The following is a 14,554-nucleotide window of genomic DNA, read 5'->3' as shown; positions in this document are numbered from 1 at the left end:
CTGGCCATGACGTCATAGGATTAACCCTCTCCTCGCCCGGCTAGTTGCCGTCCCCAAAGGGGTAGAAGACTCCAAGCTGACTGGTCTGGAGAGGATGGGGTGGCGCGAAGCCTGGAGACCCCGGCAGAATCTGTGGTTGGAGGCTTGGACAGGTTGGCACCCCCGCCGGGCCTTTGATCGTCCTCGGACGGCCACCGCACGCTGCGTAGATGTCCTTGGCATCAACTTGTGGATGAGCGTCGAGTGCGGGTTCCGGTGACCGTGTCATGCGTACACTTACTACATAAGAAACCACCTGCGTATTTGTGCGCGAGGGGTGGGATATGTGCGTCTTCTGCAGCAAGTGCCCTGGGTCGGGGGTGGAGGGCTGGGTGCACACCGCCACTCGGCGGCGGCCGGGAGTGTGTCATCCCAAAGATAAAGCTTAGTTTCTCAGGACCTAGATTTGCCACCTACTGCTCTACTCCATTTTCAGATATCCCGGACTCAGAGATTCCGTCCGTGCTGGCTGGCGTCTCCACACCTCTCTGGATATTCTTTCTAAATATTTAGTCTTCTCCTCTGTACTTTTGATCCTGCAATTCCTTCCTCCAGAAATGACCTTCCTCATTCTTCTCCTGGCTTACTCTTAAGGCTTCCAAAACTCAGCTCCAGTGTCCCTCCTTTAGAACCCCTGACCTCAGAACATGATTCCCCCTTTTATCCCCAGCGCCTGTTACGTGTCTGGAGAGCTGAGTTGCGTGGCTCGAATCTGGGGGACCTGGGTTCAGCTGACTAGCGGGTTTCCGCCAGAGGGGGCGCAAGAGACAGCGTCATTTCACGGTGTCCACCAGGGGACGCTTCCGCCTGCCTCTGGCGATCCAGGGTTGAGGAACCAACCCGCGGATTTGCCCCGCCTGATTGGGAGAGGCACGGCTAAACTATTTGCATAATCTCGAAAGGGCCGCGTTGAGTGGTCGAGGTGTAGAAGAAATCTGAAACGGGCTCTCTCATTGGCTTCAATTTTCCCCCTTGCTCCGCGACCCCATCCGGGCCAGACCCGGCCAGGAGGTCAATCGGAAGCTTCCGGCTAGTGGCGAGCGGGAACCCAGGTGTCCGGGCAGTGGGCGCTGAGGGTGAGTGTCGGGCGGCCGGGCAGCTGAGCCGGGGTATGGGGGGCCGGGGTGGGAGGATGTTTGCCCCGCCCTGTCTCCTCTCGGCTTGCGGGTTCTCCTGTCTAGGAGTTGGAGATGTGCATCTAGAGAGGCACTTGCCACCTGTCTCTCCACCCACACACCGAGGTCCTCTCCACCCATCCTGGCCGCACCCACGCTGCCTTGGGGTAGGAAAAGGTGTCTCCTCAGTCGCAGCTTCTGACCTCCCAGGGTGTCTCACTCAGGCCTCTAAAGAGCTTAGTTTGCTCCTGGAAAATGGACCAGTGACTTACAGAGGCGTGTGCCAGGGAGGAGTTGGGGCGGGGGGCAGGTGGGGCTGGCTGGAGCCTGCTCACACACAGGTTTGTTCTTGCAGAGTCGCTCAAAAGTAGGGCCCCAAGGCTCAGAGCAGCTGGGTATGGGTACCGAAAATGAAAATCCAGAGCCGGACTGCCAGAAACAGTTCCAGGCCGCAGTAAGCGTCATTCAGAACCTGCCTAAGAACGGTGAGGGCATGGGGACCCGCATTTGGGGGTCAAGACGACTGGGGTCCGCCTCCCAGGAGGCTTTGATCCTGGCAGTTTTTACAGACAAGTCCCTGCCTGAGTTGTCCTGGGGGTCCCCTCTGCCACCTGCCCCTGTCCAGCTGCCCTGGTGGGACCCCTCGCCATCTCTGCCCTCCCCAAGGGTGGTTCTCCCCTCACCTCCATCCTCTTGGAGCTGGGAGTGATGCTTTCTCCCCCACTTCCCAACCCCTGCCCAGGCTCTTACCGCCCCTCCTATAAAGAGATGCTGCGATTCTACAGCTACTACAAGCAGGCTACCATGGGGCCCTGCCTGGTCCCCCAGCCTGGGTTCTGGGACCCTATTGGACGTTATAAATGGTGAGCTCCCCATCGGCTGGGCAAACAAGCCTCAGCTGTCAACCAGCATTTCACAGCCTTCTGTCCCCCAGGGATGCCTGGAACAGCCTGGGCAAGATGAGCAGGGAGCAGGCCATGTCCGCCTACGTCACTGAGATGAAGCTGGTGGCCCAGAGGGTAGGGAGAGGCTGCAGACTCCTCTCTGTGACCAAGCTCTCAGCCAGGTGGCCTGCCCCCCACCCTTCCAGTCTGACCCCCATTATGTTTCCTGCACGTTGATACCCCTATGGGAATTAACCACCTTCATGCTGTTCCCCCACCCCTGCCTGTCTCTGGTTCCTGACTGGGCACAAGGGGGAGAGGTATGACAGGGCAGAAGCAGGGTGGAGGCGGCCCAGCTCAAGGGGGCAGTGGTGGGAGGGGCCAGCCCTTCCCCATTAGACCCCCTCCTGCACAGGTGATCGACACGGTGCCCCTGGGCGAGGTGGCAGAGGACATGTTTGGTTACTTCGAGCCCCTGTACCAGGTGATCCCTGACATGCCGAGGCCCCCGGAGACCTTCCTGAAAAGGGTCACAGGTCAGGCCCCCAGGCTGGGAGCTCCACTAGTGCTGACTGAACTGTCTCGGGGGGCTGCTCAGTTGGAGGGGAGCCTGGGGGCAGAGGGCTCTAGGTGATGTCCCTGTAAGGACCGCAACCAGTGCCCCTGATGGGGTGGGTCTCAGGCAGAGTCCATGGCTAATTGGGGAGCAGGGGCCTGATGTCTTCCCAGCCCCACCTCTGGGTGTTGTGTCTCCGCAGGTTGGAAAGAGCAGGTGCTGAATGGAGATGCTGAGCCTGCCCCAGAGCCTCCCTGCCTTCCCAAGGAACCCGCACCCCCAAGCCCAGGTCAGTGCCTGGGCAGGAGGGGCAGAGGGCAAAACCCAGGCCGGAGGTGGGGGGGACCTCCAGGCAGGGTGGAGGGTAGCAGGTTAGGTGCCACGCTGTGCCTATCACGCCTCGTGCCCAGACACTGAGACCGCCTGCGTTCCCAGAGGCCAGGGGCAGGTTCTGGGATTCCTGATCCAGAGCCCCACTCAGGGAGCCATCTGTGCCTCTTGTGGCAGTATCTCTAGTGTGCCCTGGACAGATGCCTCTGCCTAGATGCACCCCCCTCCCCTCCCTCCGTGGCCCCCCTCTTGTCACTAACCCTACTCATCCCCTTCTCAGAGTCCCAGCCACCCAGGGACCAGGACTCTGAGGTTTTCTGTGATTCCATGGAGCAGCTGGAGCCTGAGCTGGTGAGACCCACTCCCATTGCCTCCCCTTCCCTACCCCACTGGGCCTTAGCTGCTCCCACCACCCCCCTTGGACTTTGTGACTCTTCTCAGCAGGTTGGGGCAGAGCAGAGGGGTGCCCTGGGAGGAGAGCTCAACACCAGAAACAGCACCGAGTCTCCTGCAAAGAAAGGTGAGCCCCTGACTGACCCTTCACCCCCTTTGGCCGTTCCCATGGTTCTGGTGCCCTGGGCCTTCCCCTGGCTGCCCTCGTGGGAAGAGGTGAAATCCAACACTAGGCACTGGAGAGAGTGCCTAGCCTCTGCCCAGGAAGGGTTAAAGCCAGACACTGGCCTGGATGGGCAAACTCACTGCCCGGCCTCCTCTCCGAGGGCCGCCAGGAGTCTGTACTCTTGGCTGGCACTGAGGAAGGGCAGCTGGGGTAGAATTCCTAGACCAGCTCTCTCACCTATACCTACGTGGTCTTGAGAGTCATCCTCTCTCTCTGGGTCTCCCATTTGGGACTCTCTTAGGACAATGAGTTCTGCCCTGTCCCTTTCTAGAACTTCCAGTGTGCCACATCCCATAAGGGCACTTTCATAAATATTATCTCCTTTATTCCTCAGAGCGAGCAGCCCTGTGAGGGAGATGACATAATTTTCAGTTGACCAACGAGGCTTAGAGAAGTTACTGACTTGCCCAAAGTCACACAGCTAAGCGGTAGTCCTGCTGGGATTCAAACCCCTGGCAGCCCATTACTCAGCCACATGGATGGGCTTCACAAGACTCACACTTGGTACAAGGGATCGCACTCTACTCTTATTCTCCCTGGACCTGCCCCAGCCTGCCACCACCCTGCCCCTAGCTGAGGTGCCTCCTGAGTCCCCTTCCCTGTGTGTCTGTGCACTGCAGGGAGATTGGAAAGCACCCTGCTGGGGCCCCAGGAATTGGACACATGGCTGGTGGGGACGGTTCGGGCGCTGCAGGAGAGCATGCGGGACGTCCAGGGGAGACTGCAGAGCCTGGAGAGCATGCCTGTCCCCCGCAAGCAGGTGAGCCCTGTCCGAAGGCCCAGGGCAAGGCTGGGGCAGCACTTTGAGGGTCTCTTTTCTGGACTCCTCATCCAGCCACTTCTGTCTTTGTCCCCACGTCTCTGCCTGCTCACACCTCTGCCTTCTCCAGAGAATGTTGTGGCTCGTGGCGCAGGCAAGGAAGTCAGGGGGTCTGTAGTAATGCTTCCAGCCTGGAACTGGGAGAGGCCCTCCTTTCCTGCTCTTATCTCCCTCTGCCTGAAGAGTAACTGAGGACAGATGGAATTCCAGCAGTTGGAGGGGCCAGAATGTGTCTGCTCTTTGCATTGGGGCTGGGGGGGTGTGTCCCTATTGCCCCTCAGTCAGGACTTCTGTTCCCAGATTTATTGTCTCGCCCTACCCAGATTCAGCCCTTGCATCGCTCACTCCCTTCTCTCAACTTCTAGGTCTGCTTACCCTTTACACCTCTGCTTCTGCAAAATAAATCACAGCGGCCATTTCTGGAACCCCAGCTGTGTGCCAAACACATTACCTGCATTATCTCATTTTATCCTCAAAACAAACCAGTGAAATAGGTTTTCTTTTCATTTCCCTTTTACTGATGAGGAAACTACAGCTCTGAGATGTTAAGTAACTTACCTGAGGGTACACAGCCTGAGAGCTGCTTTGAGGATTAGATGACATAATGCATGTAGGTGCTTCCGCAGTGCCCGGGGGGGGGACTTCTCATATGGGGTTCATTGTTAGTATTAACGTTAAGTAATGGAGCTGGGAGTGGCCCTAGGTCTGTCTCCCACCAAAGCTGGCATCCACCACTCACTATGAGTGAGTCTGTTCTTGCGAAGCCTGGAGTGGTGGGGGCAGGGGACGGCTGAGTTCCTGGATGCGGGGGAATCACTCACGTGACTCTTCACCCCCTTGGCACAGTGGGTGTCAGCCAGGTTGGCAGGAATTCCCTCAGATCCACAGCGGCTAACCTTTCAACACTCACCCCCCAGGGTTTCATTTATTGTTTACCTTTTACTAATTTTATATGCTGAAGATTTTAAAGGTTTCCACCCTGAGATACTTGGATTTGCATCTCTAAAAATAGGACATTCTACTACCTAGCAAAAACAAAATTTTATCACACACAGTAATTCCTTCATATCATCAAATACACAATCTACATTCAAATCCCCTTTTCCACCTTCCCTGTCTGTCCAGGCCAGGAGCCTCTGTTCTTAAGACTCTGTTAGTCTAGACTAGTCCCTCTTCCCTGCTACTGACTTGCGGATGAGACTGGATAGTGGTCCTGTAGAATGTTCCACTCTTGTGGTCTGTCTGATGACAGCCTCCTGGCTAGTTTACATGACCAGATTACATCAGAAGTGATGTTCTTTCTTTACATCAAGGGACACATATTTGGATGTCCTACCGTGAATGATTTTAGTGTGGACCACTAGCAGGGATGAAGGGGTGACAGTCTGTTCCCACCACTTGCAGCCAGGGAATGTCCAGTTCCCCATCAAGCCCATTTGACATACAGCTTTTGACAATTGATAGATACTCCTTGCCTGGATCAATAATTTATTTACTGGTTACAAAAAACAATGTTGACTTTTAAATTCTATTATTCCTTTAACATTTATTAGCTGTCATTTTTCTGTAGAGTTTCCCTGATCATCTAGGATTTCCCTGAAATACAGTGCCTTATGGAAGGCAGAATAAGTGCTTAATTCTTTCTCTTTAATTATCTATTTTTAGAGTAAGGAGTTGATTTAACAGCCACCTCAGTGGTGATAAATTTCCCCTTTCTCTTTGAGTATCATCATGAACTCATGGATTTTAAAGACTCAGTATTTCAGTCAACTGCAATCATCATTCTTTTTGATGCCCAGGCTGTCACAACTTTGGTGGGACCCTTTCAAGCTGGGTCCTATGTTCTGGTAATTTGACCTCATTAATCTTTAAAAGCTTCCTTGCTTCCTGGTACAAGACGTCTCACATTCAATTCTACCTTCCCTGCTCCAGACCTAAAATCTGCCACTTCTCCATTCAGCAGAGAATGGTATTTAGAAACTAAAATCTGAGCACCCAGGGTCCTCATTTGAAATATGTGGCATGTCCTTTACAATATGGGGTCTTCGGGCCACACCAACAGGGTCACTGCTTTGTGGCCCAGAGGAGACGCCTCGAAGCCAGTCTCTCCACTCAGCAGCCTCTCCAGCCTTCAGCCTTCTCGGCACCTTGGAGGAGGATATGGGAGGGAGTTAGGGCTCAACGTGTCAGGGACAAACTGGGAGCCCCAGTCCTCAGACTGGGGAGAGGGAGGCAGAAGCTCCCACCTGAGCTCTGCAAGCAGGTTGCGAAGGAGGGCCCAGCCTGTGCTGAGGCCCGGGCTGGCTCCTGACTCTCTCCCCTTGGCGGCAGAGGCCAAGGCCCGGCACTGGGCTCTCTGTTCCCACGCTGCTCTTCTTCCTCCTGTGGCCCTTCATCGTCCAGTGGCTCTTCCGACAGTTTCGGACCCAGAAGAGGTGACTCTCAATGGAGGAGTCTCTGCAGCCAACGGAGGAGACTTTGAGCCTTCCTAGAGTTTAGGAGAACGGCGTTAAACCCCGCTCCCACCCCCTTCCTGCCCCAATTAGTGTTTGCCTTGGCACCTCTCCCCTAATGGGGAGCCGGATAGGACTCCACTCTTACTGCAGCTCCACAGAACTCCCCTCCTCTCACCCCCAACCACCTCAGGCTCCCTGAGGAGGCTGCACGTGTGGTGCACGTCCCCAGTTCAGGGTTGGCGGCTGATTCTGGGGCGGAGCTGCCGGGTCTCAGCCTCTGCCCTCCCCAGCCTCTGGGTCACCTGACTCCTTTCCCACCCTAGCCTCTCCCCGAGGAGGCTCAGCTCGTGGGCAAGTTGGGACTTGGGCCGGAGCCTGGAAGAATGATTGGCTGGGAGGCCTGACCGAGCTGGGGAAAGGCGGAGAGAGCTAACCCCGGGGGAGGGGAGTCTGCTCCGTTTTCCTGGCCGCCCTACCCCCACATATACTCAGGACGTCTTCACTAAACATTAACTTACAAAAGAGTGTTTCACTAAATAAAATAAAACCTTCATCTTCTGCCGTCTGGGCTGCCACGGATTGAGGCGGGAAGCGGGTCCGGGGCGCGCGAGCCTCAAGTCCCTTCCCTGCCCCTTCCCCCGCTGCCCGTGGACGGCCCCGAGAGGCCAGCGGGCGGCGTCCCAGAAGCATTTCCCAGCTACCCGGGCTAGTGGAGGCACCAGCCCAGGGTCTGGAACGGAGGCGGAGGAGATGCGCCGTGGTGGGGGCGGGGCCAGGGCCGCGGCCCCGCCCCCCGCCCCGTCGTGGCCGGGGGGAGGGAACCGGCGAGCTAGGGGTGGCGGGAGGAGAGGAGTGCGGCGGGGCCCGGGCACAGGCTCCGTCCACGCCCGAAGGGGAGGGCGGCTACTCCCTGCTCCGCGCGCCAGGCGTAGGGTCGGGGCCGACATCCCGGCCCCAGAGGTGCTCACTGCCCCCTTCCCCCTCCTCAGCTGCTCGCTCCCCGTTCCCCCTCCCGGTGACCTCTGCGCTCGGGCTTTCCCAGGGAACTTTCTGGAAGGCCAAGGCCGGCGGGAGCTTCGTTCCCGCCCCTCCCAGAGGAGTGGGGGCGGGGCCCTGCGCGGGAGCCCCGGTCGGGGTGGGCCCAGTGCCGGAGCGTGCAGAGACCTCCGGGGGTCGCTGGCTGCTGCAGACTGCTGGGGCTCCGAAATTTTGAGTTAACCCGTGTGTTAAGGATGGACAACTGGAGGGCAGTGGAAGAGGGACCAAATTGATGCTGCGGATGCAGGAGTCGGGCGGAAGCCAGCTCCACCAGTTGCACATACTAGCTGTGTGACCTGGGCAAGATTCTTAACTGCTCTGAGCCTGGGTTGCTTTGTGAGATAACGATGAAGATCTCTTCATCATAAGGCACTCCAGGGGTTTAAGTGACCAGGACAGGGGCTTCCCTGGTGGCACAGTGGTTAAGAATCCGCCTGCCAATGCAGGGGACAGAGGTTCGAGCCCTGGCGCGCCACAACTACTGAAGCCCGCGCGCCTAGAGCCCATGCTCTGCAATAACAGAAGACACTGCAATAAGCCCGCGCACCGCAACGAAGAGTAGCCCCTGCTTGCCACAACCAGAGAAAGCCCGCGCACATCCAACAAAGATCCAACGCAGCCAAAAATAAAAATAAAAAAATTTAAAAAATTAAAAATAAATGACCAGGACCTGTAAATGCCTAGCAAAGAGTTAAACCTCAGCTAATATCAAGGTGCGTGGCCTCCTTTCATAGAATTCTAGAGTTACGAAATATCAGTCTGGCCACCCCTCCCCTAATAGGGCAAATGAGTCCATACAGCTGAGCCCTGTCCAGTAGACTGAGGTTGGGCTCAGTTTACCTTCCAAATCCCCTGGTTGAGGGTACCCAGGAGTCCTCAGGCGTCTGAAAATGGAACAATTTGGAAGTCTCTGACTCTCGGTCGAGTTCTCTGCAAAGACTCTTTTCCTCGGGGAGCTCCCAGTGTGAGGGGCAGCTCTTGCTCCCGGGAAGCCTCCTGTGTGACTGATGAAGCAGCACAGAGGAGGGGCAGGCTTTTCAGATAGACCTGAGTTCTTGGAAGCCCAGGGAAAACAGGCTAGGATGTTCAACCTCAAAACACCTGGATGTGCCTCAGGGTCACTCTTGCTTGCCTCTCCCTCTGGGCATACCCATCACCACTTCCCCACAGAACCACTCCTGAGTCCCCAGACAAGACCTGTCTTGGGATGAGATGCTTGCTCTTCATAGAATGCCCTACTTCATGCTACTCTGCCTGAAAATGCTTCGTCTTTCAGAGACAGCCAAGAAGTCACCTCCTGCATGAAACCTGTCCACAATTCTCAACTCCTAAGCAACTTGGCTCACAAGCTCCTACCAGGAGTTTCTTCACTTGCTTACTGTGGTTTGATGGCCTCGCTACACAGTACCTGAGTAGCAAGGATGACATTTTATTCACCATTGTGCCCTTCTATTTGCTAAGTGAAGAAGGGCCTGGGGTACTTCCCTGGTGGTCCAGTGGTTAAGACTCCCCGCTTCCACTGCAGGGGGCCAGGTTCGTTCCCTGGTTGGGGAACTGAGATCCCTTATGCTGTGTGGTGCAGCCAGAAAAAAAAAAAAAAAAAAAGGTTGGGGGAGAGGGTAAAAAAGGAGAGAGAGAAAAAAGAAATAAGGACCTGAATTAGGCTGAAGTTGTTGGAGATGAAAAGGAACCAAATCTAGCGTTCTTAAGAAAAAAAAGGAATTCTGTGTTTGTGACAGAAAGAAAAATGGCACGGGGTCACACACAAAGACCTTCGCTTTAGCTGAAATTGCCACTCAATTGTCATGTGACCTTGGACAAGTCAATTTCTGAGATTTCTTATCTCTAAAATGGAGACAATAATCCCTACCTTGCCTAACTCACTGGGCTGTTGTGGTGGGGCAAATGGTTCTGTGTGTAAAAGAACGTTGTGCGGTGGAAAGCCGTTGCAATGTAATACACGGCAGCTGAGGAAGAAATAGTAAGAACAGTAAGAATAGAACGGGTCACTGTGCGTATGGCAAGTGGGAGAAACTGAGATTTCGGGGTGATTTTAGGCCTAAGTGAATTGGGCGGAGGGTTTGGGCTACTCCCGGCCCCTGTCCTTTGGGCGGGAGCTTGGAATCTGGAGAATTTTCACAAGGAGACTATGTCGCCGCCCCCCTCCACTCCGCCATGAATCTGTCCCACAGTTCTGGGCCAGAATCCCCCTGCCTCCATTTCTGGGCAAGGCTTCCTCCTTGCGGAAGCCTCTGGCTCTGCTTCCCTCCCGGTATTGCCCAGCGCCCACTGACAAGGAAGAGCCTCTGTGGCTGATTCCCCCTTCTCTCTCGACTAGCCAGGCTCGATTATTTCAACTCAGCATTAACTTCGAACCCCTCCCCCAACAAAGAGGCTCAGCAGCAGCCCTGGACTCTCCTGTCCGGGCTCAGGAAAATGTCCTGGTCGGTTCCCAACTGAAGAGACCAAGACGGCCCCAGAAGACCATTTTCTTCGATAGAAGCTGAGGCCCGGAGAGGGGGAGGAGGGGGCGAGGCCTTACAGGCCGGGTCTCGGGGGAGCCCAGGGCGCACACCCGGTGCTTCCCGGCCCAGGCGAGAGCCTCGGTCACGGCCCACCATTTTGCACTGGCCCCTGGGGCGGCGGTGGCCCAGAAGGACTACGCTGGGGCTGGGACTCGGCCACTTTCGGCCAAGGGTCCCGAGACCAGTCCGAAGGCGGACATCAACCGGGACTCGAACCTGCTTTCTCATTTTCCGAGGCCTAGTCCGAGGTTGCTGCCCTAACGCAGTCACACTGTCCCTTTAAGGCGGCACTTTTTATTCTTCATTTGTTTACTTCTTCATGCGCTTTTTTAAACAAAAATGTGTTCACAATATCCTTCCGCAAACGTCAATCCCAGTCACTAACCACACACCTTAAAGACATTCCTATAATTTTAAGAATCGAGAATTATTAGCCATGGGCCAATATCTCTCTTTACAGAATTAAATCCTCGTTTACACTTTAGGGACTACTTTTTAGGAGTAAACCATTCTTGCTTTAGCTAACAAGTGTTTATGACCTTCAGAACCTTTCCGCTGAGGACAGAATACAATAGTAGCCTTTAGGACGCACCTTTTCATAAAAATATTCTGTGCGGGCCCTCATAGGCCATCGAATCTTCTCGTATTCCTGAAGCAGAATGGTATGGTCCAGAACCCGCCCCATCTTCTCTGCGATCGGCCTTCCTTCCTCGGCGAGACATGTGCCTCTTGACCAATGGGCGCTCACGTTTCTCTAGCGAGGGATAAACGATGGAAGGAGGTGGCCTGGAAGACGCCTCCGACGCGCCCTGGGATTGGCTACGTCGCACGGCGCGAGAGGACGGCGGGCCTGAAAGATGGGAACTACGACTCCCAGCTTCCTGCGATGGGGACCCCGTTACGCATGCGCATGGGCGGGGCGGACCGTCTTCTATATAAAAGGGGCGCAGAGGGCTGGGAGGCAGCAGTTGGAAGTTGGCAGGTGGAGAGGCAGGTTGGGAGGGGAAGTTGGGGGAGGAGGCGGAAGAGGAGCTGTCGGAGGGGGGAGGAGGGAGGGAGGAAAAAGAGGAGGAGGCGGAGGAGAACTGAGCTGAGCAGAGCATCGAGCCAAAGGGGAGATGAGTTTGTCTGTCCTCGGCTGAGGCTCCGGCCGGGCCTAGGGAAGTGGGAGCACGGGTTGGAGCGACACCCGTGGAAGTGGGAGGAGGAGGCTCTGGGACTTTAACCCCTTGTGGGCTCTGCGGCAGGGGATTTAACCCTTTGTGGATCCGGCCCCTCGGAGTCAGCGTCATCGGGTAGTTTTAACCCCTTCGGGGCTGGGTTTAGCCCGTTGGATTTAACCTAATCTCCTTGCCCACCAACTCCTTGATCGCGGGGGCGCTCTGCGGGGAGGCTTGAGGCCCACCCCCCCCTGCACAACACCTACTGTTCCTGCTGCTGCACCCCCTTGGACCCGCTAGCCGGCCGCGCTGTGGGCCCTTAACCCTTTACTGACTTGAGCGCCCCCAAATTGCAACTGGAGTTTGCTGACAGAAGGACTGGCTGAAGGCATCACTGCAGGAATTACAGACCGAAGAGGACTGTGCTGGACATTTTTGAAAGAAAAGAAAACCCTTTTTTCCTTAAGGACTTACAGCCAAAATTCTTCAAACTCCGAGAAGAGGATTCTATTAGCAATGGCCGAGCCACTCTTGTCAGAGTATCAGCACCAGCCTCAAACTAGCAACTGTACAGGTGCTGCTGCTGTCCATGAAGAGCCGAACTCTGATCGCCCCCCAGGCGCGGAGGAGCGGGTGCCCGAGGAGGACAGTAGGTGGCAATCGAGAGCGTCCCCCCAGTCGGGTGGCTCTCCGGGGCTGGGCGGGGAAGGGAGCCTGGAGCTCCAGCCGCCTCCCGTGCAGACCCAGGTCTGCCCAGAATCCAGCTGTCCGGAAGCGGGTGAGAAGGGCCAGAATGGGGACGACTTGTCCGCTGGCGGTTCCCCCCAGCCGGCGGCGGGAGGGGAACAGAGGCCGAAGGCCAACAAGTTGGGAGCTTCTACCGCAGGGGGCGAGGAGGCGTGGGGACAGCAGCAGAGACAGCTGGGCAAGAAAAAACATAGGAGACGCCCCTCGAAGAAGAAGCGGCATTGGAAACCGTACTACACGCTGACCTGGGAGGAGAAGAAAAAGTTCGATGAGAAACAGAGCCTGCGAGCTTCGAGGATTCGAGCCGAGATGTTCGCCAAGGGCCAGCCAGTGGCTCCCTATAACACCACGCAGTTCCTCATGGATGATCACGACCAGGAGGAGCCGGATCTTAAAACCGGCCTCTATCCCAAACGGGCCGCTGCCAAATCTGACGACACCAGCGATGAGGACTTTATGGAAGAAGCGGGCGAGGAGGATGGGGGCAGCGACGGGATGGGAGGAGACGGCAGCGAGTTTCTGCAGCGGGACTTCTCGGAGACCTACGAGCGGTACCACGCGGAGAGCCTGCAGAACATGAGCAAGCAGGAGCTCATCAAAGAGTACCTGGAGCTGGAGAAGTGCCTCTCGCGTATGGAGGACGAGAATAACCGGCTGCGGCTGGAAAGCAAGCGGCTGGGCGGCGACGACGCGCGGGTCCGGGAGCTGGAGCTGGAGCTAGACCGGCTGCGCGCCGAGAACCTCCAGCTGCTGACGGAGAACGAACTGCACCGGCAGCAGGAGCGAGCACCGCTGTCCAAGTTTGGAGACTAGACTGAAACTTTTGGGGGGGGAGGGGGGCAAAGGGGACTTTTTACAGTGACGGAATGTAACATTATATACATGTGTATATAAGACAGTGGACCTTTTTATGACACATAATCAGAAAAGAAATCCCCCCTGGCTTTGGTTGGTTTGGTAAATTTAGCTATGATGTAGCTTGTGTGCTTTCTCCTGTTCTTTAATTATGTGAAACTGAAGGGTTGCTTTTCTTGTTTTCCTTTTTAGGAGTTTTTTTCTTTTTTAATGTGTAATTTGACCAAGTTATAAAGCATTTTTCTGTTAAAAATCCCCTCCTTAAATGGAGCTATAAGGTGGCCAAATCTGAGAACCATTCAATTCATTCTGGTTATAATAAATTTAATATTTGTAAATGTAATGTGGCTTCAGTGTGATTTCTAGAGCTAATTCAGAATAGTACTGACTTATGTGATTGCGTTTTGGGGGGGGTAAAGGAATCATCTAATTTGTCCATTTTCAAAAAACAATCTTTAATGGGAGAATTTTCAATTTGCCCAGTTTTCCCTTGAATGGGTTTTAGTGTGCTACAATATACAGTTCCGGCAAAATACAAAGATTTAATTATCTTCAGTACTTAAGTGTGCTTGTTTTCTAGTGCCTTGGTTTTCTTTCTTGATGCTGGAGAAATAAACCAGTGTTGGGTGTTTGGGGAGTAGAAAGTAACTACAATCAGCAGCTTAAAATTTTAATTCTGCTTCTCAATAGCCGTTCAAAAGTCTATTAACAAAAACGTGAGCCTAATTTGGCAGTTTGTCAGGTTCGACAACTGACAGCCTCATTTCATTCCTACAAGTGTGGTTTTAGTCATTCCCCTCTCCTCCCAATAAGGCTGGAAGTTGTTCTTGGATGCCTGGAAAAGGCTCTTCGTAAACCTCTTGCTTTCTTAGTGCAAGCAATGGTTGGACAGACTTGTGAGGCAGCTCTTTATGTTAAAATATTCAGAGGTAGAGAATATTATATTTATAGAGGAAATGGCCATTTGGGGCATTCCAAGGACTTAACCCTAATTGTCCAATACTTAGGTGCTCCCTATACCAAAAAAAAAAAAAAAAAGGAATAGAAGCTGTCCACCTTTCCATGAGAGTCAAACTAAAATTAGAAATGCCCCCTCACGGCAAACCAAATGTAAAGCTTCTGGTTAAGGAGCTAAATTAAGTCCTTAGGGGCCAAGTGGGAACCATGCACCTTCCCTATACAGCCGCTATTCTCCTCAATCTCCTAAACTACTGATAGCTGCTTAGTCCTTGAGTAGTTCTGCTCTTGAAAATGCAGGGAGGCCCTGAGAATTAATTTCTGCCCCCAAATCAAAATAGTAAGAAATTGTAAGATTGTTCCCTCCTGTCACCATGATTAACCCAGCCCATGTTTACCTGCCCTGTGTCAGTGTTTCCCTAGAGCAACTGCATTGTTCAAATCACTAGCACA

General features: G+C 54.5%; 2 protein-coding genes across 8 annotated transcripts; both read left to right on the top strand.

The window, feature by feature from the left end:
- The first annotated feature begins 1,036 nt into the window (after positions 1-1,036).
- ACBD4 (acyl-CoA binding domain containing 4) lies at positions 1,037-7,305 on the top strand. 7 transcript variants are annotated; one of them, XM_082680103.1, is made up of 10 exons: positions 1,037-1,115; positions 1,510-1,639; positions 1,897-2,017; positions 2,089-2,173; positions 2,454-2,574; positions 2,797-2,883; positions 3,205-3,275; positions 3,369-3,444; positions 4,164-4,303; positions 6,695-7,305. In XM_082680103.1, exons 2-10 carry the CDS (start codon positions 1,552-1,554, stop codon positions 6,800-6,802), a joined length of 897 nt encoding a protein of 298 aa, XP_082536229.1. In that variant the 5' UTR covers positions 1,037-1,115; positions 1,510-1,551; the 3' UTR covers positions 6,803-7,305. The 7 variants fall into 7 exon arrangements, with proteins under 7 accessions (XP_082536229.1, XP_082536228.1, XP_082536227.1 ...); XM_082680102.1 differs by having other exon boundaries at positions 3,366-3,444; XM_082680101.1 differs by having other exon boundaries at positions 2,074-2,173.
- Positions 7,306-11,362: 4,057 nt separating this feature from the next.
- HEXIM1 (HEXIM P-TEFb complex subunit 1) lies at positions 11,363-13,487 on the top strand. Its single transcript, XM_082680097.1, has one exon. The coding sequence runs from the start codon at positions 12,059-12,061 to the stop codon at positions 13,100-13,102; it is 1,044 nt and encodes a 347-aa protein (XP_082536223.1). The 5' UTR covers positions 11,363-12,058; the 3' UTR covers positions 13,103-13,487.
- Positions 13,488-14,554: the final 1,067 nt, after the last annotated feature.

Source organism: Grampus griseus (assembly GCF_964374135.1).
Source record: "Grampus griseus genome assembly, chromosome: 20".
NCBI lineage: Eukaryota > Metazoa > Chordata > Mammalia > Artiodactyla > Delphinidae > Grampus > Grampus griseus.
Note: the sequence above shows the minus strand (reverse complement) of the source record. Positions and strands in the feature narration are given on the sequence as shown.

Bases quoted from the DNA above. Each gene is read 5' to 3' on its own strand.
- HEXIM1 (XM_082680097.1), top strand. From the start codon at position 12,059: ATGGCCGAGCCACTCTTGTCAGAGTATCAGCACCAGCCTCAAACTAGC.
- ACBD4 (XM_082680098.1), top strand. From the start codon at position 1,552: ATGGGTACCGAAAATGAAAATCCAGAGCCGGACTGCCAGAAACAGTTC. The intron at 1,640-1,896 runs GTGAGGGCATGG...ACCCCTGCCCAG, and splicing joins TCAGAACCTGCCTAAGAACG to GCTCTTACCGCCCCTCCTAT. The intron at 4,304-6,694 runs GTGAGCCCTGTC...CCTTGGCGGCAG, and splicing joins TGCCTGTCCCCCGCAAGCAG to AGGCCAAGGCCCGGCACTGG.